This window comes from Schistocerca serialis, chromosome 5 (genome assembly GCF_023864345.2).
Source record: "Schistocerca serialis cubense isolate TAMUIC-IGC-003099 chromosome 5, iqSchSeri2.2, whole genome shotgun sequence".
Classification (NCBI taxonomy): Eukaryota; Metazoa; Arthropoda; class Insecta; order Orthoptera; family Acrididae; genus Schistocerca; species Schistocerca serialis.
The window spans coordinates 230,731,404-230,755,901 of record NC_064642.1 but is presented as its reverse complement, the minus strand read 5'-3'; the positions used below and the strand labels follow the sequence as shown (position 1 = coordinate 230,755,901).

The following is a 24,498-nucleotide window of genomic DNA, read 5'->3' as shown; positions in this document are numbered from 1 at the left end:
AAGGACTGCTCCACCCACACAGTATGTGCACACACACTGCAACCCTGCGTGCTCACCTCATGGACTCCTTGACGCAGGCCTTGAGATACTTGCAGGCCTCCAACGCGTCCGCAGTGAACGGCTGAGAGGCTGCGTCCGGCAGCTGCGCCCTCAGCTCCTGGTACAGCTTCTCCTGGACCCTTTGGTCTTTGCTCAGGAAGTACAGCGCCGTGGCAACGGAGGTCGCCGTCTGGAAATGTCGAGTACTAAGGTGAACCAATATGCAGTCACACACTCACTCCCAGACACAGGTAAACTATAACAGGACTGAGGACTTTTGAGTCACAATATGTAGACGCGGTGTTACTCATAAACACACAAGCAAAGGCAGGCGTTTTTATTATCTACTTGTTATGGGGAGTACATATTGATAAAAACTAATATTGAAAAAGAAGCCATATAGTACAACTACTAAATCGTTTAGGTTCAGCTACTTTTGCCATAAGAGTAATATAAATCAGGAAGTTATTAGATATTTTCGTTCACTGGTGTCCTTTGGGATAATACTCTGTGTAACTCCTCCCTAAGGTGAAAAAGCATTCACTGCAGATAAGAGAGTAATTAGAATTATATGTGGAGTAGACTCGTGTAAATTTTACGTGGATCTCCTCCATCAATTGGAAATATTAACCGTAGTCTAACAGTGCAGTTACCCATTCATGAAATTTGTTGCCAACAACACGTTGTTGTTTGAGAGTAAGAGATAGTCATCAGTAAAGTGCTACAAGGGAAGATAACCTAACTTTCGTAAAACTATTTGATAATTTTATAATTTGTCCATTGAAAACAAAGTCAGACAGACAGAAGTTCTTTTAGAGGTAGATTATATTTTTTTTTCTCCTTACAATCTCTTCTGTACTATATATATACGTCACCGCAGTAATTTCTTCAACTGACATCTTCCACATCATCCTGAATATGTAATGTGGAACTTACTAACTTTACATTCCGCCAGAGGAGTGGGTTGGTAGACAATGACCACGATGGTTAAAACAATCAGAAAACCATAATGTATGTTGGTAAGAACAGAGAACGGTAACCTGAAGCTTGATGAGTTGTTGGTCAAGTGTGGAATCTTGCTGAGGAGCTTTGTGAGCTCCTAGTAATTTTTCCCAGATAAGAGATTTGGATGCAGCCGAAACTAGAGAAGATTTGATGTGAAAGAGGATGGGAGACGAGCATTGGTTAGGGTCAAGGGATGGGATGTACATAGAAGAAGGCGGTAGAGTTGGAGCCACTCGTGGAGAAGAAAATCACATTTGTCGAATATTAATGTTCGTGAAGTAGTAAAATATGTTGCATTTGCCGGCCGGTGTGGCCGAGCGGTTCTAAGCGCTTCAGTCTCGAACCGCGCGACCGCTACGGTCGCAGGTTCGGATCCTGCCTCGGTCATGGATGTGTGTTATGTTTAAGTAGTTCTAAGTTCTAGGGGACTGATGACCATAGTGCTCAGATTCATTTGAACCCTTTTATTGTTGCATTTGATAGAATTGGCAGATCTCAGAACTGAATTCATGGTCCGACAAGCGGGCAACAGAATTGCTGTGGGAAAAGACATGGATTGTGTGAAGATGTAAGGAACTTTGCATGTGCTAATAGAGGCATGACATCAGGTCAGGTTCTTGAGGAGGGAGTACAATGGGAATTGGAGGGGGGGGGGGGGGGAGGCGGGATTAGAATTCGTATTCCAGGTGTTTGATCAAATGTGAGAGCTTTGTCAGGCGATGCAGGATATAGTTGGAAGAGGGTGAATGGATATAGAAAAGGAGGAAGAGTGTATGATGTTCAAAAATATGGAAATATGGATACTGCGAGGAGGAAGATACGTGATATGAATAGAATTAATACAGACGAGTGTGTTGTGTATAAGTGTGATAACAGTGGGACTAAATCCTCATGTACAGTCAGTAGTTTTAGTCTATTGCGATTTTTCATTCAGATACTTGATCAGTGTGTGTCCAACGTAACCTTTTTATCGAGTATTAGTCCATGGTAATTCTCGCAGGAATTGAGCCACTTGTTGATGCACATGAAGACATTGAAATCAGTTGCAACCACATCTAGGCTGTGTGGCACATCTTCAAAAATTTCCCAATTGAACTAGAGCAACTTTGTTGTCTTTTCCGTGCGGAGTGTGGCAGAGCATAATCATGTCACTTATTTGAATGGCACTACTCAGTATTATTAATACACTGAGCTCCATTGAAATTGGGATAGACATTCGTATTCAAAGACAGAAATATGTAAACAAGCAGAATACGGCGCTGCGGTAGGCAACGCTTAAATACGACAAGTGTCTGACGCCGTTGTTAGATCGGTTACTGCTGTTACAATGGCAGGGTATCAAGATTTAAGTGAGCTTGAACGTGGTGTTATAGTCGGTGCATGAGCTATGGGACACAACATCTCAGAAGTAGCAATGAAGTGGGATTTTCCCTTACGACCATTTCACGAACATCAAATCTCCGACATCGCTGGGGCCAGAAAAAAATCCTGCAAGAACGGGACCAACGACGACTCAAGAGAATCGTTCAACACGACAGAAGAGCAACCCTTCGGCAAATTGCTGCAGATTTCAATGCTGGGCCTTCAGCAAGTGTCAGCGTGCGAGCCATTCAACGTAACATCATCGATATGGGCTTTCGGAGCCGAAGGCCCACTCGTGTAGCCTTGGTTACTACACGACACAAAGCTTTACGCCTCGCATTGTCCCGTCAACACCGATATTGGACTGCTGGTGACTGGTAACACGATCCCTGGTGAGACGAGTCTCGTTTCAAATCATATCGAGCGGATGGACGTGTACGGGTATGGAGACAACCTCTTGAATCTATGGATCCTGCATGTCAGCAGAGGACTGTTCGAGCTGGTCGAGGCTCTGTAATGGTGTGAGGCGTGTGCAGCTGGAGTTATATGGGGCCCCTGATACGTCTAGATACGACACTGACAGGTGACACATACGTAAGCATCCTGTCTGGTCACCTACATCCATTCATGTCCGTTGGGCATTCCGACGGACTTTAGAAACTCCAGCAGGACAATACGACATCCCACACGTCCTGAATTGCTATAAAGAGGCTCCAGGAACACTCTTCTGAGTTTAAACACTTCCACTGGCCACCAAACTTCCCAGACGTTAACATTATTCAGTACATCTGGGATACCTTGCAACGTGCTGTTCAGAAGAGATCTCCATCCTCTCCTACTCTTACGGACTTATGGACAGCCCTGCAGGATTCATGGTGTCAGTTCCCTGCAGCACTACTTCAGACATTAGTCGAGTCCATAACACGTCGTGTTGCGGCACTTCTGCGTGCTTGCAGGGGCCCTATGCAATATTCGGCAGGTGTGCCAGTTTCTTTGGCTCTTCAATGTATATGCCACATGTATATATCACATTTCCCAAAACCTGCAAACATGATTCCTTTAGCGTCCCGAGGAACAGTAGTCACAACTTTTCTGTCTGACAAAATTTTTTGTAACTTCTTACGTTCTTCCGGTGCTGATGATAATTCTTCCGAAGTTTTCAGGCGGCTGAATGTCTGTGACTGACACAATATTTCGTAAACGTCCCTCGCCGCCTTTATCAGATGTCCCTTCTGCACTGAGCTCTCGCGGAAACTGCTCCTGTCTTGCTGTTCCCTACCCCTACCACTCGTCCCAGTGTGCCAGCCGCCATGTTCCGTCATGCCGCCCGTGCCTTCGTCCACGTCCGCTATTGCTCGCGGCTGGATTACTGGTGTCCAGTGTCTCCTCCGCCAATGGGGGGTGCTCCACGTGACTTGCTGAGTTCATCATGTTTCCTGCCAGCTTGATTTCAATCGTCTCTTTATGAAGCCATTCTTGCAGCTGGGAATCTGCGACAGGATTTTCGTCTCTTCCTGACAGTGTTCAGATACTGCGGGTATACTGGGTTGCTCTAGCCTAGTGAGGCTTTGGTGCTCCGTACATCGAACTTCCATCGTTCTGGTTGTTCGATCAATGTATGAAATGCCAAACTCACAACAGACGTTGTAGATACCTGGTTTATATAAGTCTAAGTTGTCGTTTGGACTGCCAAGTAGGCTGCTCCACAGAGATTTGAAATATTATACTTAAAAATTCCTATAGGAACTTAAACCATCAGACCAAGTGGTGCGACAACAACTTAATAAAATGGAAAAATTAATGAAAACTGAAGTGTTGTTGACAATCTGTTCTATCGGATGAAGCTCATTATCATATCAGCCAGCGGCTATGTAAACAATCACTATTTCAGATATTAGGCGCCTGGAAACCCTAGCGGACGGCACTAACGACCGTTACACGGCGTAAAAGTTACGTATTCTGCGCCATAATAGCACAAGGTGCGATGCACCCTTACTTTAGGACGAGAGGGAGAATGCAATGTCTGCAGCATGTGAACGATATGTGGATATGATTGAGTCTTTTATAGCAGATGAAGTTCATGACTCCGTAGTTTTAGCGAGAGCGTCAGTGGGAGCCGCTCCACAGGTGTTAGGTGACGACATAATTTAACAATTTGACGGCATTCACTGACCATCTAGGTCATCTTGTTGGACGGTATGCCACTGTTTTCCTTGTGAGGCTAATTAAACAGCGAAGTGCACACCAATCCCCCAAAAACAGGGATTAGAGAAGCAGTCGTTGCAATCAGAAGGAAATGCTTCAAAGTTCCACAAAAAACTCCGCATTTACTTCCAGGAATGCATCCATTCGAATGGCCATTATTTTACATTTAATGTTTAGAGAGAAACTTTCTGTTATTGCTTCAATTAATGGAATTTGATTTGCTTTTTGGTTTAAACAATAAAACTATCAATATTTTTCTTCATTTTTATGAGAGTTACTTTAAAAATTTCCGCAACCTCCAGCCGCCCTGTACTTCCGACGCCACATGAAAACAGACTTACTGTCATTACACCCAACGTACGAATGGTTTTACTAAAATTTTAATTATCATTTTGAAACAATTACGATTACGAAAGTTGATGACAGTTGCATGGGGTCTTAATTAAATATGATTGAAAATATTTTTTAGTTTTTTAGTAGCTGTCTGTCCGATTACACTATGTCTCGTAAACGGTTGGCCCTGACTAGTATTATTACGCAATCTGACTGCTTAGAACAACAACAAAGAATGAAATGAAAATTTTCGTTAACACAATTAATTAATTAAGTCCCCAGCAACTATAAAACCTACGAAACCAATAAGCACAAGAGTAACTGTTCTGTGTGTGGGAGTGTGACTCAACGTACACATCTGGCACGGTTCTTCTTCAACAAGACAAGAAATTTTAAATACCATTTATACTGAAGTAACTAAAGGAAATAAAAATACCATAATTACTCAAGAAAACCAGAATTACACTCTAATACAAGAACACAAGCCAGATGCTTTGTTGACTGAACCTGTCATGACGCATTATTTAAAACATGGAAATAATGAAAAAACACGCAATATTTTACCTTCATATATATTGACGAAAAGCACTCTGATCGTTACAACATCTTCATTAAAATAACATCCGCTATCTCTCCCATCAAATAACTGGACAAAACATGGAACAAGCACTCCTAACTACAACATCTCGACAAGCCTTGCCCACTCGCACATCTCAACACGAACTGTCTTCTACGAGCTCTGCCCACGCACTGACTACCACGAGTCCTCGACAGGCACTGACTACTACGAGCTCTTAACAGGCACTGACTTCCACGAGCTCTCAACAAGCACTGTCTGCCACGAGTTCTTAACAGGCACTGACTTCTACGAGCTCTCTCCAAGCACTGACTACTACGAGCTCTCCCCAAGCACTGTGTAGGCGGCTTAATAATACTCTTTGGCGCAATCACTGGCGCAGTGGCTCAGTGTAGCCACCTATCATATGCCCCTCCTCCACAGGCCAGAATTTGATGGTATTTTTGCCAGCATTGGTGGTGAAAATACCACCAAATTCGTCCACAAAAATACAGACAAAGCAAAAGATAATATTAATACCTAAATATCACATAATTAGTTAAAATTTTGGCTTTGCACTGACCTTTCAATAACCTAATATATGAAATACAGTAAGCAATACAACTTCTTTTCATACATGTGACTTTACATAAGAGTTCACACAATACACAAAAAATCAGTTTATACAAATGTTCACATAAAATGCTTTCAATGATTAGTTTATACAAAAAAAAGACACCAACAGGTGACATCTTTTCAGTAGAAGCAGTCCATCAGTGGCACCGAGCATTGTGGAACAGGTGCAGACAGCATCAGGTGACATCATTTCAGTAGAAGCAGTCCATCAGTGGCACCCAGCATTGTGGAACAGGTGCAGACAGCATCAGGTGACATCATTTCAGTAGAAGCAGTCCATCAGTGGCACCCAGTAAAGTTGAAGAGGTACACACAGCAACAAGTCACATTAGTTCAGTAGAAGCAATCCATCAGAGGCACCCAGCAATGTTGAGTAGGTGCAGACAGCAACAAGTGACTTCATTTCCATACAAGTAGTCCATCAGTTGCACGTAGCAATGATGAGCAGGTCCAGAGAGCAGTCCATGATATTCACTATCACTGATCACACAGTTCAAGCATGAACAATAGTTTGAATATACATACTAATCACACTGTTCATCAGCAGAAATTAAACATGTCCTAGTGTCACACATCATGTTGAAAAGTGCAGGTAACAGTTCATAATATCAACTATCCCTGATCACACTGTTCATCAGCAGAAATTAAACATGTCCTAGTGGCACCAATCATGTAGAAAAAGTACAAGTAACAGTCCATAATATTCACTATCACTGATCACACAGTTCAAGCATGAACAATAGTTTGAATACACATACTAATCACACTGTTCATCATCAGAAATTAAACATGTCCTAGTGGCACCAATCATGTAGAAAAGGTACAAGTAACAGTCCATAATATTTACTATCACTGATCACACAGTTCAAGCATGAACAATAGTTTGAATACACATACTAATCACACTGTTCATCAGCAGAAATTAAACATGTCCTAGTGGCACCAATCATGTAGAAAAGGTACAAGTAACAGTCCATAATATTTACTATCACTGATCACTCAGTTCATCAGCAGAAATTAATCATTCCTAAGTGTCACACATTACGTTGAAAAAGTGCAGGTAACAGTTCATAATATTCACCATCACTAATCAGACAGTTCAGGCATGAACAATAGTTTGAATACACATACAAATGGTTTTACAATGCTCTTACACTAAACATACAAATTCTAATAAACACACAAATGATATCAGATAGTTGTCGTAGTAACTATTACAAATAAACAAATAGCAGTAAACCTATAATATTTATGGGTGTCAGTGCAAGCCACTACAAACAAATAAAATAATATCTACGAGATAGGTGGGTAGGATTAGGAAAGGAAAACACACAAAACACACTCATTCATCTTTCGCCCACATTAAGTACTACTGTGTAATTGAATAGTGTTAACTGTGTAAATGTAATTCTGTCAAAATCTGATGTTCATCATGTGTATCAAGTAGTAGTGGCAGCGATGTATAACAGTCAATAATAGTTAGGTCAACGTCATAGTCATCATGTCAAGACCAATGTTTGCCAAGCCAGATCAAATGTACTGTTGTTGAACAACTGTCAGTGAGTCAAGATATGCAAATACTTCCTCTCTTCAAAAAAAAAAGTATATACTGCTTAGTGATTTAACAAAGTGTATGTACAGACTATCTTCCTTCTACTTTAGTGTTCTAGTCTGCTATCTTCATCCTCCTTGTTCCATAAGACCAACAAAAAAATATGTATCTCACTTACTTTACCTCTTATCCACCAAAACTCCAATAATCATCAACTTCACACAATCTCAATAATACCTCAATAATGGCTCTTCAATACGTCGACACATATAAACCTTGTTGCCAATATATGCTCCTCACTTACTTTACCTCTTATCCACCAAAACTCCAATAATCATCAACTTCACACAATCTCAATAATACCTCAATAATACCTCTTCAATGCGTCGATACATATAAACCTTATTACCAATATCATTTCACTTCCATAACAACTCTTTCCTCTAGTCAGTCTCCTCGAACAAGTACAGATAAAATCCTAATACAAACTTCAGTTCATCATCCCATACAATCTGAAGACACATTGCCAACACACAACCTCTGTGTAATCCATCTGACCCAAATCTTCTGCTCATTATGAATTATAAACAAAGAAATGCATACATGGCCTCTAACAGACTTAGTTCGAAAAACTCTCAGTAATTAAGTACGATTACGGAGTGTGAATAATCATAATATTTCACAGTGTGCACACCACTTCAAGAATTATGGCAAACAGAAGCAAACATGTGGAGTATTTTTTGTAAGTGTCACTTCCTATTTCAATTGCTCACGAAAAATGCAGTGTAATAATTGTCAATGGTCTAAACCTATTTTTGGTATGTCATGTCGTTAGCCTCCTTCCTATTAGCATAAAGTTATATAGCTTCCATAAAACCTCCAGCTCATGTGACTTCTATGAAGTTTCTCGTACTAATGTCGTTCGTCGAATTATAGCAGTTCATTTTCTTATCTTAAAAATATAAGGCACTTAGCGTAAGCAAAACAAGCAATAGCGAGTAAATATACCAGTAGAGAACAGAATGTCAACAGGTGGATGCAGCACAATTCTTACAACGAGCCTCTGCCAAGCGAACAATCTATAATTAATACCATAGTGTGCCCTAAACTCTATGTTTGTACACATTATATCAGCATTTCTATACACCAAATTAAAGAGTAGTTATGACAACAACAGATATGTATAAATATGCAATCCATACGCAAAGCAGTAAACATGTCATTAGCATCATATCAGCATAAGCAAATAAATGTTCATATGTTATCTTAATAAGTAAACATGAAGGCGCAAGCAGATAAATCACAAAGTATAACTTACATACATAATCACAGTCAGCACAATTAATCAGGTGACAATTATAATTTAAATAAATAAGCACAGCAGGCACATAATTAAAAAATATGACATCAGTGAAAAGCAGTGAAGCCAAGCGATGCATAATATACACAAGTTACAACCCAGTTCATTAATAATCATTGTCAAAATCAGTGAACGTACGCAAGCACGTCGCTTCACAAGTAAATTCATAGAACATGAAATTAGCACAAAGTATGAATCACGTAATCGCGAGCAGCAAATCACGTCTAAAGTACGTACCTAAGTGGAAATATGTTACCTGAAAAATGAACTCAATTAATAGTTACCGTTTTAGTTTATTAGTTTCTTCTTGGAAATTACATTCGTCCTGAAAATTTCTCAATAGCAAGTCCTCTTAACGTCGGAGACACACAGAATTTACCTGAAGTTCTTAAATATTTTACACAACCGTATTCTGAAAAATACTGAATGTTAATAACATAATTCATCAAGTCACTATAGCTTTAAACTGAATTTAGTCGGAGAAATTAGACTGTGTGTTTGTTTACGGCTGTCAGTGCATTCGCACTGAGCGCTCGATCAGCTGTAGGCGCGTGACGTAGGAAGCAATCGTTCGCGGTCAACGACTGCCTTGTGCGGCGCGCAGACTTGACTGTTGCTTTGAGTATATGCCGCCGCCAAAACACAGCGCGGCATCCTTGTATTCTCCGCATGTTTACATGTAGCTGTTAGTTTCTCACAAGTATGTCATTTTTTTTAAAAGTATATCATTCCACAAAAATTTTTACGTTAGATATATGATGTATTCCTTTAGAGCGTCGAGATTTAAGAGTTTCTACTTCGACAGTGTTATCATGAATAATTTTACGAATTCTATATGGACCGTTATAAAGCAGAAAAAATTTGCGACACAAGCCCTTTCCTTTGTGAGATAAACGATGAGACTTAATTAACACCTTCTGACTAACTGACAAGATTTTTAAACGACCAGGACGTTTAGCTGATCTCTCTCTTCTAGCAGCCGCAGATGCAATATTTCGTAGAGCCAGGTTGACAACTTCAGAATGCCGCAGTTTCCGTGAAGGCGGAAAAGGAACGATTTCAGATATGCGATTTGTCGGTGCTTTATTTTTTAATACCAGTATAGGCGGTAAAGAAGTTGAATCATTAGAGAGTTCATTCAGAATGTTTTGAAAAATATGAAGATACTGATCCCACGTTCTGTGATTCTGATGACAATACAGTCGACACAATTTATTGATTTCCTTCATCCATCTTCTGAAGCGTTAGATTGAGGGTGAAAAAGTGAAATGAAGATTGGTTTAATTTTACGACGCTGTAGAGTACGAAGCCAAATTTTAGAACGAAACTGTGATCCATTATCTGATATAACCTTATCAACATGACCAACTTCTTTAAGAAAATGCTTGATAAAAGCGTTAGATACTGAACGAGCTGTTGCTTTGCGTAAAGGTGTAAAACACACATATTTTGACGTCAACTCCACTGCTACGAAAATGTACGCTAAACCATTAGTAGAACGAACCACTGGACCGAACAAATCGACTGCAGCCATCTCCTTTAATTTCGCTGGAATGATAGGAAACAACGGTGCTCTGTGAGAAACTGTTGGCGGCTTAGCCTTTTGACATAATTTACATTTGGCAAGAACAGATCGAATACGTTTTTCCATATTACTGAAGTAGCAATTTTCTCGTAATTTATGAAAACATTTTCTGGGACAAAAGTGTGCATAACTGAAATGCGTATACCAAATCAATTTATTGACCCACTCATCAGGAATACAAACTAACCAAACAGAGTTGTCGACCGATTTTCGTTTAAAAAGAACTTTCCAGATAGTTCGCAAAAACGAGGTGTTGCCAAATTGTCCAATCTAACAAAGCGTCTAAGAAAATTACAGACACCAAGGAAACTACGAACATCACGTTTTGCGGTAGGAACAGCATAATTACGAATAGCGTCTAATTTCTCTGGATCAGGGAGAATACCTTCTGTAGAAATAATGTGACCGAGAAATTTCACCTGAGAACGACCAAATTCAGATTTTTCCAAGTTCACAGTAATGCCAACTCTTGCAAAGATACGTAATAATGAATCCAAAATTTTGTTGTGCTCACTCCAAGAACGTTTCGCAATAAGAATATCGTCAACATATGAAGTAATATTGTCACGAAGATAAACAGGTAAAATTTCATTTAAGCTATGAATGAATGCTGCTGAAGATACAGTAACTCCACATGGTAATTTCCGAAATCACTTTTGGGTAAATTAGTCAAATCCGGTTATTGTTTACTTACTCACTAGATAGATTGATAGTCGAAGAGTTGTTTTGACAGATGCAAAGAATAGTAAAAGAGTAGGCAGCGGTACAGAAAACTAGAAGGGAATAGCACCACTACAGCTCGGGGCCCTATGCTCGCTAAGGCACATATTCACTTAGAGTAGTGAATCCCCTGAGGACTTAATAAGTTCAAACAGTAATTTTCGAAATCTCATTTAGGTAAATAGTCAAATCCGGTTATTGTTTACCTACTGTCTAGATAGATTGATAGTCGAAGAGTTGTTTTTGACAGATGCAAAGAATAGTAATAGAGTAGGCAGCGGTACAGAAAACTAAAAGAGAAATAGCACCACTACAGCTCGGGGCCCTATGCTCGCTACGGCACATATTCACTTAGAGCAGTGAATCCCCTGAGGACTTTAATAGTTGCTCATAATTTCAAGTTTGTGACTTAGTGGCAAATTTGGTGGAAGTGCGTACGTAAATTGATCTAACCATGCACATGTATGTATGTCATTCTTAGAATTGCGAAATATCTTAAATTTCCGAACAGTCAAAAAGTGTTCATAGTCAAAGTTTTCGCCTCGTGGCGACAAAGACCTACCGCGACTGTTCCTGTCCCAATGTCGATTATTGTCAAGTTCACGCCCCTGGCGCTCTCTTGTTGCATCCCGTAAATGAAATAAATTATTTTCTTCAAACCCTTCTGGTATCTGTGATTCTAAATTTCCTTTGCCGTCTTTTCCTACGATTTCGCCTTGAATTTGTTTGACTTGCTTTTTTAATACCTCAAATTCCCTTTTCACGCGTTCATTAAATTTTCCTTGATTTTCAACATGCTTATTTATGTTCTGGTACTCTTCGGTTTCTGCAAATGGTAATGGAGCTGTATCATCCGAATCTCTGTCCCCATGTAAACTAAGATTTGTCAATTTGTCTGAAATCTCCTCAACTCTTTCCGATAAATCACCTATTTGTTCTTTCTGTTTATTTACGACTTCCGTAAGTGTCGCGACTCGGGTTTCGGTGTTGTCACATTTAGTAGTTAACTGTTCACACTGTTGCGTTAAGTTATCTATTCTGTCATTTGGTACGGATTCCTCGATTCTTTCAATTATTTCTTCCTTATCGTGTGCACGTTGTAAATTTAACTCTGAAAATTTCTGTACTATCACGCGATCTCTTTCCTCCTGTTCTCTATCCTGTTCCCTTTGTCTAATCTCTACTGCAACTAATCTATTATTATGATAATTCAAAATCGGTTGTACTTCTTCTCTGATTTCTTTCTTTAACTCATCTTTCATATTTTTGAAACATGTTCCTATTCTTGAGTCTAACCTGTTTCTAGTGTTCCCATATCCGTTTTTAATTCAGATCCCAAAGTTCCCATCTCGGTTTTAATTGTTCCTATCTCTGTTTTAATTGTTCCTATTTGTGATCCCAGTGAGTCTAACCGTGTTTCCATTGTTCCCATCTGTGTTTTTAATTCAGATCTAAACCGTGTTTCCATTGTTCCCATATTTAATATAGCACTCATCAACTGCTCCATAGTAACTGTTTCAAAATTCTTTTCACCCCTAACATTTCCCACAAAACCAGCTTCCTTCGTCATAGCTGTAAGGCTATCTGTGTTCGATACTATTTCAGAATCTTCTATCGTTAATCTCGTATTCTGTGAATTTTCTGATTGAGAAAAATTTTGAAATGGTTCCGGACTATTTTCCCGACTTATTACATTGTTTTCCACCTCATGATCCATCATACTGTTTTCCTCTGTTGGCGAGTTCGCCATGTCAACAATTTCGTCATTCTGACTATCCATCATTTTTGCCTTCTTCATCGATCGCGTAATCATTCACAAAACATAAAAAAAATTCGTCACTGTACGAAAATGATACACAATGGCTCTTTATCTCCAACAATACCATTTACATGAAATGTCTCCCTCAAACACGATCAATCGAACAATTGAAATAATTGCACTAAATTGTCAAACCCGTAGCCAAGACAACAATTTAAATTTTGAGAGAAAAAAAATACCATTAGAAGAATGACAATTACCAAATCTACACATGCAAAATAGACTACAATTACTAAACTACAAATTACTACAACAATACTACGGTCTACTATTTTTACAATCAGAAGAATTCCAAGGGACGATCCGAAGCAGCGGTCGCCACGTGCATGGGGTCTTAATTAAATATGATTGAAAATATTTTTTAGTTTTTTAGTAGCTGTCTGTCCGATTACGCTATGTCCCGTAAACGGTTGGCCCTGACTAGTATTATTATGCAATCTGACTGCTTAGAACAACAACAAAGAATGAAATGAAAATTTTCGTTAACACAATTAATTAATTAAGTCCCCAGCAACTATAAAACCTACGAAACCAATAAGCACAAGAGTAACTGTTCTGTGTGTGGGAGTGTGACTCAACGTACACATCTGGCACGGTTCTTCTTCAACAAGACAAGAAATTTTAAATACCATTTATACTGAAGTAACTAAAGGAAATAAAAATACCATAATTACTCAAGAAAACCAGAATTACACTCTAATACAAGAACACAAGCCAGATGCTTTGTTGACTGAACCTGTCATGACGCATTATTTAAAACATGGAAATAATGAAAAAACACGCAATATTTTACCTTCATATATATTGACGAAAAGCACTCTGATCGTTACAACATCTTCATTAGAATAACATCCGCTATCTCTCCCATCAAATAACTGGACAAAACATGGAACAAGCACTCCTAACTACAACATCTCGACAAGCCTTGCCCACTCGCACATCTCAACACGAACTGTCTTCTACGAGCTCTGCCCACGCACTGACTACCACGAGTCCTCGACAGGCACTGACTACTACGAGCTCTTAACAGGCACTGACTTCCACGAGCTCTCAACAAGCACTATCTGCCACGAGTTCTTAACAGGCACTGACTTCTACGAGCTCTCTCCAAGCACTGACTACTACGAGCTCTCCCCAAGCACTGTGTAGGCGGCTTAATAACACTCTTTGGCGCAATCTCTGGCGCAGTGGCTCAGTGTAGCCACCTTTCACAGTCTTAGTTCTCCTTTATATACTGATCCTCCAGTTTCCCCACCTATGGATGACTAGGTAGAGACCTCGGTTGTAGAAGTCTTCACTTTGGCTGTTCGCCTCTAAATCCACCTTTCATCATCCTGGAGATGTCAACCACGCAGTGGTTTCTTCATCCGAGGGAAAAGGAAGATGGGGCTGTGTGCCATGTTAAGAGAATGCGACGGTGAGGCAAAATTTGATAATCCAAAGAAGCACTATGATTGACTTTTTATTGAGCAGAATGTATATATCGTTGAGCAAAACCAGCACGTTAGTCAGCTTTCTGCAAAGTTTAATCTTGACACTTTACTGTAACCTCATCAAGAGATTTTGGTAGTGTGTTGTTACAGTTTGCCCCTTACGAGCACATCCCGGTAGTCCCAGAAGAAAGCGTTACGTGGCCATGTGATGGATGGGTCCTTCCCTTTTTCGGTAGTGATGAACCCACATATTTCCATTACTTGCTTTCGCTCTTTGTTGACGATCATGGTGATATAGCCAGCTGACGTCCATGAATTTTTGGTGGCAAAAAAAGTCACCTAGATTGCCGTAACACTGCTGCAACATTTGCAACATTTCGGTGTGGAAAGCTTTCTTAATACATGTTTAGCAGTAATGGAAAAACAACAAGAGGTGAATTTGTCATTTTCAAAATTTCGTACAAGATTTTGAAAACTGGTCTTGATTGATTTCCACCTTTTTTGTACAATCACTTCGATTGTCAACATCAGTCTTTGTGCATCAAGAACTATGATTCTCTTGCAATTTCTGGTTCTTTACACGTACATTGCCTGCCATGTCGTTCTTCACGTTTTGTTTAACCACACTGCAAGTGTCTGCACCACCTAACCATTACGCCATATAATAGTACATTGTTGCCGTACATTCCACTACCTCAGCATGGATTGTTTGGCATTGTTCCCCTTCAAATACAGAAAACCAGTTGCCGCACGGTTATCAACCGAGGGGGCCATTTTGTTTCGTTCCTCTAGCGATGTGCTATGGAACTGCAGTGTGAGAATTGCAATATCTTCCATGACAAGCAGACATATACTTGAAAACAATTGGAAAACTTAATTATGTAAGTTCAATTTTTTTGAAGAGATAATAATTATATTATGATTAAGTCTTGTGTATGATTCATAACGATTATTATGCGGTGACATATTTTCAGCAAAGGTTGCGAACAACAAGAAAGGGAGCCACCCACCCAAGCACGGATGCACATGCAGCGTGGGCGCACTGTACCGTGTCGATGCCGGCGAACATCATGTCCAGCGCCATCACGATGGCGACGCGCGGGTCGTCGTTGGACACCAGCAGCTTCTCCAGCACGCTGAGTTCTCCAGCTGACAAGTCTGCTGCTCCCCGCTTTTTTATTCTGTCCATCGCCTCGTTGATATGTCGCATCGCCACCCTGCGCACAAAGACAAAAGCTCTAAGTTGGCGCCTGCTACCTAACGACACAAACTGTGAGTTGCCGTCCACTAAGAAACAACACAGTCTGTAAGTTGACGACTACTACACAACATAGGCTGTAAATTGACGCCCACTGCACAACAACACGGGGTATAAGTTGATGTTCACTACACAACAACAGAGGCTTTGAATTGGCATGCACTGCACGACGACACAGGGTGTAAGTTGATGTCCACCAAACAACAACACAGGCTGTAAGCAGATGCCTATTACATGGTGACGTAAGCTGTGGGTGAACATACACCACACAGCGATGCAGACTGTAAGTTGAATCCCAGAGACAGGGACAAAGGCTGTGAGTCGACACCTACTATACAACGATTTAGGGTATAAGTTGACGCCCAGAACACGACAACACGGGCTCTGAGTTGATGCTCAAGTGACAGCGACACAGGCTGTAAGATGATACCTGCTTCACTGCTACACTGCTTGTAAATTGACGGCCGCTACAGTAGATATCGCCATAATGGTTCCCTTCAGGAATAGGGTCAAAACCACTCATTCACTGCAATGAACTAGCTATTTTTCATGACTCATCACAATTCACTTACATAAATTAAAAGAGGGCGACTTGCATTTCTAACACAAGATCAAGGGACATATATTTTTGCTTTATTTTAACCTGGTTTGAAAGAACACAGGGTATTAATATATTCCCGTTACATTCAATCTAGTTTTAAAATTCCCGAAAATTCTTACATTTCGTTGTCAGTGAAACTTGAAAATATCACGACAAAATTCTGAATGTTTTTATCAACTTTGAAAAACGCAAAAATAATGCTCATTCTTCTTACTGTTTTATAACTGCACTGAAAACAAAATATGATACGAAATCTACAATACAACTGAAAGTAATTTTCTACCTCCTGAAGTTATCTACTGTTATTTTTCACAATCAATATGACAATATATGTGTCTAAGACAAAGAAACTAATCAGTGTAATGATTTATAAACGAAATACAACCAATTTTACTCGAAGTGAGTCGTTTCTTTTCTCGGTGCCATGTGTGAGTCCTTCTTGTGAAAAGCTACACTGACAGGTCACTAATGTAGCTGGAATGCATAATCTTTACAGAGGCATCTGCTGAAGTGTCGTTTAGAGCAGTTATCTGGTTTCCCAAAAGATTAAGGGATCACTGCTTCTAGGCAAAAATACCCCAGAAAAATATTGGTCTAGTTCGACAATCGGGATCATGGCTTCCTTGGAGCTGACTGATTATATCACTGAACTCGCCTGAAATTGACGAATTCGCTCCCGTAATGTCACTAGTGGGTTAGTAATGGTTGGGTTTTTAATTTTTTTGTACTTCAGCAAGTATTCTTGAGGGAAATCTACACTTCTTGAAAAATGTAACTGCACCTTTGACGTCGCCAACTATTGACAACACTGACTTACAAGGGGAGGCCACGACGTTTGGAACGCAGATTTACTGTAAACTTCGTACACTCGTAGTAATCCATGAGGACAACAAAATATGTAAGCAGTAGCGCGTACTTCTCAAGCGTTACTGAGAAAATCGCAAGATAATTTCGATCGTCAAATATATATCTGTGCGTGGCCGTTTTAACCATAAAGCGGATGCAGCCGAGTGGTGGCGGCACGGTAGCTCAGCGTGTTCGGTCAGAGGTTCAAAATGGTTCAAATGGCTCTGAACTCTATGGGACTTAACATCTGTGGTCATCAGTCCCCTAGAACTTAGAACTACTTAAACCTAACAAACCTAAGGTCATCACACACATCCATGCCCGAGGCAGGATTCGAACCTGCGACCGTAGCGGTCACGCGGCTCCACACTGAAGCGCCTAGAACCGCACGGCTACACCGGCCGGCTCCGGCCAGAGGGTTGGCAGCCCTCTGTAATAAAAAAACTGAGTTAATCGATAAACAACGAACTTAAATGGATGTCTTACGACGTCCGTCCCGAGCAGATGCAACGAACGAAAGCGGACAAAATGAGACTAAAAAAAAAAAGCATGTTCGGTCAGAGCGTTAGCTCTCCTTTTTAATAATAAAACTGAGCGAACGGATGAACGAGAAAACTGAACGGGTGTCATCGGACGTCCGCCTTGAACAAATTCGACGAACAATACAGAACAAGATCCTTCTTTTTTTTTTTTAAAAAAAAAAAGAAGTGTTTGGCGTTCAAGTCACTAGATCGCTGGATCGAGTTCCTTTCGTCAGTTTTTTTTATTTTCAACTTAGTCCTTTTCTTTACTATTTATATTACAATTGATATAATGGCAAAAATACACGTAATCGGATGAACTTTTATTAAATTTATAATGTTATTTGGCAGTCTACTAATTTTTATTATAACAAATAATATAATATTCACAACTATCGACTAGTAAACGACCAAACGCATAAAGTGATACTGAAAATGTATGCTTGTCCGTGTCTTCAAAACTGTTCGTATTTAATCGAAAGAGAACGAGAAATTGCTTCTCGCAAGACGCTATTAAAATACGCTCGATACCGTATAACCAATTATCAGCGGCGATTTTTAAGGAAATACTGCGTTATGCATGGTTTGCTTCCAAATTATCGTCCGAAAGAGAGGTTTTTGAAAATGTTAACGAGGTTTGTTTTTCCACGGAAAACGTCAAAATACCTTGCGCATGCGGAAACATAGCATTTATTCAATGCAGCTGGTGCCGTTTAACTTTATGTTTTCCATGTTTTTACGAAAAATACCATCCTGCAACTTCTACTCGTAAAATCGAAAGCGACGATTAATTGTAAATCTTTCGAAAGCCGTCTGTGTCGGTCAAAACTTGGAGGTAACAAGTCGTTTCGGGCTCCTTCCAGGTGTAAGGGATTTCTCAAATCATACATTTTCAATGTCACTTTATGCGTTTGGCCGTTTACTAGTCGATAGTTATGAATATTACATTAATTGTGATAAAAAATTAGTAGACTGCCAAATAACATTGTAAATTTAATAAAAGTTCATCCGATTACGCGTATTTTCCCCATTATATCAATTGTAATATAAATAATAAAGAAAATTACTGTGTTGAAAATAAAAAGAAATTGATGAACCGAACTCGATCCAGCGATCCACCGGCTTGAACGCCAACCACTTCTTTTTTTTTAAAGTATTTTGTTCTATATTATTCGTTGAATTTGTTCATGGCAGACGTCCGATGATACACGTTCAGTTTTTTCGATGGCCCGTTCGCTCATTTCTTTTATTAGAAAGGAAAGCTAACGCTCTGACCGAACACGTTGAGCGACCGTGCCGCCATCACGCGGTTGCAGCCGCTTCATGGTTAAACAGGCCACGCACAGATATATATTTGACGACCGAAATTATCTTGCGATTTTCTCAGTAACGCTTGAGAAGTACGCACTACTGCTTACACATTTTGTTGTCCTCATGGAGTACTATGAGCGTACCAAGTTTGCAGTAAATCCGCGTTCCAAACGTCGTGGCCTCCCCTTGTTGGTTATTTATTTAACCTGACCAGTTTAGGGCCCTGGGCCTTCTGTTACACTAGACCGGGGTTTCACATATACTGTACTTTTTACTTCATGGTAACCTAAGAAATAACAATAATTTTAATATGACATATAGTAATAAACTAGTACTAATATAATTAAAAAATGATTTGACCATATGTAGCGAGAATGTCAATAAATACTACTGACTATGAACTAACAAAGTCAATACGATCAGTACCACTGTTACTGCTTCTACTGCTGCCGCTATAATAATGGTAATAATAACCAGTGGAAAAATACTTCCGCCTTATCACAAAAAGGCGAATATCTCCCTTTAAAACACTGACAGAAAAGTGGGGAATCAGTTACCGCAGTCCACATTCCAGCTTCTTTACCTCACCTTAGACAACACATAATGCAAAGGAACCGACCGATTTGCTCAGTTTGCATGGACTAGACGAAATGCATAATGTTTAAATTTTGAACCTGTACTGTAGTATAGCTACAGTATGCCTGTTATTCCGATAGGCATACAAATGGTCATAGACCAAAGGTTATCCAAAGTACTTGTCATATTATCTCTGAAATGAATAGAGCCCGAGATATTATCCCCTGTAAATTCGCATTTTCGACGCGGCTTTTCGGAACATATTGGTGCCAAATAACAATAGTGACAATGGAAGATACAGAATTTAATAGTGGATTCAGTTATTACGATGCCATTTCCATATTCTATGCTGCGAATACGATGATATCAGTTCATGCGGGTGAAAACAGTAGTGTGTATGATGTGCTGTGCATAATACACATTTTTATGGAATTTAAAACGTTTCATAAGAATGTGCGTACAAGTACTACGTAGTTAAATGAGTATGTTATCAACAGTCATGTCGCAAAATAACTGTGATATATATTTTCAGTTTTGCTTCCATTTTCAATTTTGTTCTTTGAGCTTAAGAAGAAGTATGTTAACCATGTGCCAAGTTGGAACTTTAATTTTTCTTTGAGTTACTTCCTTCTTGTTGACATGATTTTTCTAGGATTATATGCATATGTCTTATCGTAACTTTTACCACAAAACATGATGCAATATTGTTTGTATAATATAATAATAATAATAATAATAATAATAATGTAATAATAATACAGCAGTGGTACAGTGATGTTAGGCGTTCCACTATACCCGCACCATCCCCCGAACATGATATGTTCGATAGGCTATGATGTCACGAACAACGAAGCTTTCCAGTCCGGATACATTGGGTACGCCTGTACCACCACGTACAACAGCGACTGTTAACCATCCGTTACCGTGGGTAAACGAATCATTGATGTCAATGCGGAAGTTCACCCTGCAACCACAAAACACTGCAGGTCCGTCCAGTAGAGCGTGTGTAGCGACAGATTTGATCGTATTCTTTTTCTTGTCGGCGGCAGATGTGGTCATTTCGACGTCTTCAATTGTTTTATATATAGTCTGTCTTGCACGACGACGGCGACTGTATCTTCTGTAAGTCAATGCTGTGTTTTGTGGTTGCAGAGTGAACTTCAGCATTGACATCAATGATTCGTTTACCCACGGTAACGGATGGTTAAAAGTCGCTGTTGTACGTGGTGGTACAGGCGTACCCAATGTATCCGGACTGGAAAGCTTCGCTGATCGTGACATCATAGCCTATCGAACATATCATGTCACCGAAAATGCAAATAAAGACTTTGGCAAATCAACATATATGTCGCCCTCACCCTTTTCCTTGTATATAAACTTAGGTTATATATATATATATATATATATATATATATATATATATATATATATATATAAAGTTTTTACTTTTGTCGGCTCACATTAGGCAGAAGCACAACATTCTGTTTCTGAGAGATTACCACAGTTCAGTCGCGGTCTTTTCTATGTTAGTGACATGTTTCTTTACTGAGTTAGGTACAAGAATTTTAGCACATTTTTGTGTACATTTTCTTGTTCTGATACCTCTCTATTACTTGTGACGCATTATGTGCAGATGTATTACTGTTATATACTACAAGCAGTATGCTAAAATTTTTTTCACTGTTTTATTTCACATAATTTCATGCTATAATCACATAAAATAATTTTATATATCGTCTTGCATCACAGCCATTCAAGCTGTAAGGGATGAGGATACACATATTATGTTGCATTAGGCCATTATAGAACTAAACGGCTAGGCACGCACATACGAGAAATGTAATACAGTCTTGCTAATTTTTTATTTTTTATGATTTTTAATTTTCAGTGCCATATTTCCCTCGTACTTTAAATATGATGCTGGCAACAATCAGGGCAAAATGCCTCGGACCTTTGGAGGTGACGGAGTCTCACCTCTAACTGACAAACCAGGGACTCCTAAGATACGACTTGGCAAACAAATGGTACTGAGATGGGGAGCTATTAATATCAATGGGGGCTACTCTGGGAAGAAGGTAGAACTGGCAGAGGCTGCAAGTAAAATGGGGCTGGACGTTTTAGCTATTAGTGACATTCGGGTAAGGGGAGAGAAAGAAGAGGAAGTGGGAGAATACAAGGTCTACCCGTCAGGAGTCAAAGCAGGAATAGCACAATGGGGTGTAGGGCTTTACATCAGGAAAGAAATGGAACCCAGCGTAGTTGCAATAAGGTATGTAAACGAACGACTGATGTGGATAGATTTGACAGTGTCTAGCAAGAAAATTAGGATTGTGTCAGTATATTCGCATTGTGAAGGGACAGATCAAGATAAGATGGATAGTTTTTATGAGGCACTCAGTGATGTAGTTGTCAGAGTAAAGGGCAAGGACAGTGTTCTGCTCATGGGTGATTTTAACGCTAGGATTGGAAATCGAACAGAAGGGTATGAAAAGGTTATGGGTAAATTTGGAGAGGATATGGAGGCCAACAGGAACGGGAAACAACTCTTGGATTTCTGTGCCAGTATGGGCTTAGTAATCACAAACTCTTTTTTTAAACATAAGAACATTCACCGGTATACTTAGGAAGGCAGGGGAACCAGATCTGTCATTGACTATATAATAACAGATCAGGAGTTCAGGAAGGCTGTGAGGGACACACGTGTATTCAGGGGATTCTTTGATGACACTGATCATTATTTAATCTGCAGTGAAATTGGGATTGTGAGGCCGAAAGTGCAGGAGGTCAGGTCCATATGTAGGAGGATAAGAGTGGAGAAACCTCAGGATACGGAAATCAGGCACAAGTACATAACAGCGATCTCAGAAAGGTACCAGTTAGTTGAATGTAGTCAATTACAGTCATTGGAAAAGGAATGGACAAGCTACAGGGACACAGTACTAGAAGTGGCTAAAGAATGTCTTGGAACAGTGGTGTGTAAAAGTAGGATGAAGCAAACAGCTTGGTGGAATGATACAGTCAAGGCAGCCTGTAAAAGGAAAAAGAAGGCGTATAAAAAATGGCTACATACCAGAACCCAGGTAGACAGAGAAAGTGGTTGAAGAAAGAAACAAAGCCAAACAGATAACTGCAGCATCCAAGAAGAAATCGTGGGAAGACTTTGGAAACAGGTTGGAGACTATGGGTCAAGCTGCTGGAAAACCATTCTGGAGTGTAATTAGCAGTCCTCGAAAGGGAGGTAAGAAGGAAATGACAAGTATTTTGGACAGGTCAGGAAAACTGCTGGTTAATCCTGTGGATGCCTTGGGCAGAAGGAGGGAATATTTTGAAGAGTTGCTCAATGTGGGTGAAAATGCGATCAGTAATGTTTCAGATTTCGAGGTAGAATGGGATAGGAATGATGATGGAAATAGGATCACATTTGAGGAAGTGGAAAAAATGGTCAGTAGATTGCAGTGCAATAAAGCGGCTGGGGTGGATGAAATTAAGTCGGAACTCATCAAATACAGTGGAATGTCAGGTCTTAAATGGCTACACAGGATAATTGAAATGGCCTGGGAGTTGGGACAGGTTCCATCAGACTGGACAAAAGCAGTAATCACACCAATCTTTAAACATGGAAACAGAAAAGATTGTAACAACTACAGAGGTATCTCTTTAATCAGCGTTGTGGGTAAAATCTTCTCAGGTATTGTTGAAAGGAAAGTGCGAGTATTAGTTGAGGACCAATTGGATGAAAATCAGTGTGGGTATAGGCCTCTTAGAGGTTGTCAGGACCAGATCTTTAGCTTACGGCAAATAATGGAGAAGTGTTATGAGTGGAACAGGGAATTGTATCTATGCTTTATAGATCTAGAAAAGGCATATGACCGGGTTCCTAGGAGGAAGTTATGGTCTGTTCTACAAGATTATGGAATAGGAGGCAAACTTTTGCAAGCAATTAAAGGTCTTTACATAGATAGTCAGGCAGCAGTTAGAGTTGGCGGTAAATTGAGTTCATGGTTCAGAGTAGTTTCAGGGGTAAGACAAGGCTGCAACCTGTCTCCACTGTTGTTCATATTATTTATGGATCATATGTTGAAAACAATAGACTGGCTGGGTGAGATTAAGATATGTGAACACAAAATAAGCAGTCTTGCATATGCGGATGACTTAGTTGTGATGGCAGATTCGATTGAAAGTTTGCAAAGTAATATTTCAGAGCTAGATCAGAAATGTAAGGACTATGATATGAAGATTAGCATCTCCAAAACGAAAGTAATGTCAGTGGGAAAGAAATATAAACGGATTGAGTGCCAAATAGGAGGAACAAAGTTAGAACAGGTGGACGGTTTCAAGTACTTAGGATGCATATTCTCACAGGATGGCAACATAGTGAAAGAACTGGAAGCGAGGTGTAGCAAAGCTAATGCAGTGAGTGCTCAGCTACGATCTACTCTCTTCTGCAAGAAGGAAGTCAGTACCAAGACTAATTTATCTGTGCACCGTTCAATCTTTCGACCAACTTTGTTGTATGGGAGCGAAAGCAGGGTGGATTCAGGTTACCTTATCAACAAGGTTGAGGTACGGATATGAAAGTAGCTAGGATGATTGCAGGTACTAGTAGATGGGAACAATGGCAGGAGGGTGTCCACAATGAGGAAATCAAAGAAAAACTGGGAATGAACTCTACAGATGTAGCAGTCAGGGCGAACAGGCTTAGATGGTGGGGTCATGTTACACGCATGGGAGAAGCAAGGTTACCCAAGAGACTCATGGAGTCAGCAGTAGAGGGTAGGAG

The 24,498-nt window shown here is 39.9% G+C and overlaps 1 protein-coding gene across 2 annotated transcripts in view; it reads right to left on the bottom strand.

The window, feature by feature from the left end:
- The window catches only part of LOC126481539 (probable cytochrome P450 301a1, mitochondrial), a 138,103-nt gene that overhangs the window by 20,567 nt on the left and 93,038 nt on the right, over positions 1–24,498 (bottom strand). For both annotated transcript variants that reach the window (XM_050105353.1, XM_050105354.1), the window contains 2 exons: positions 15,654–15,822; positions 57–229 (listed from right to left, as the gene is read on the bottom strand). In XM_050105353.1, the coding sequence (XP_049961310.1) occupies positions 57–229; positions 15,654–15,822 (342 nt within the window). The remainder of the gene's footprint in view (positions 1–56; positions 230–15,653; positions 15,823–24,498) is intronic.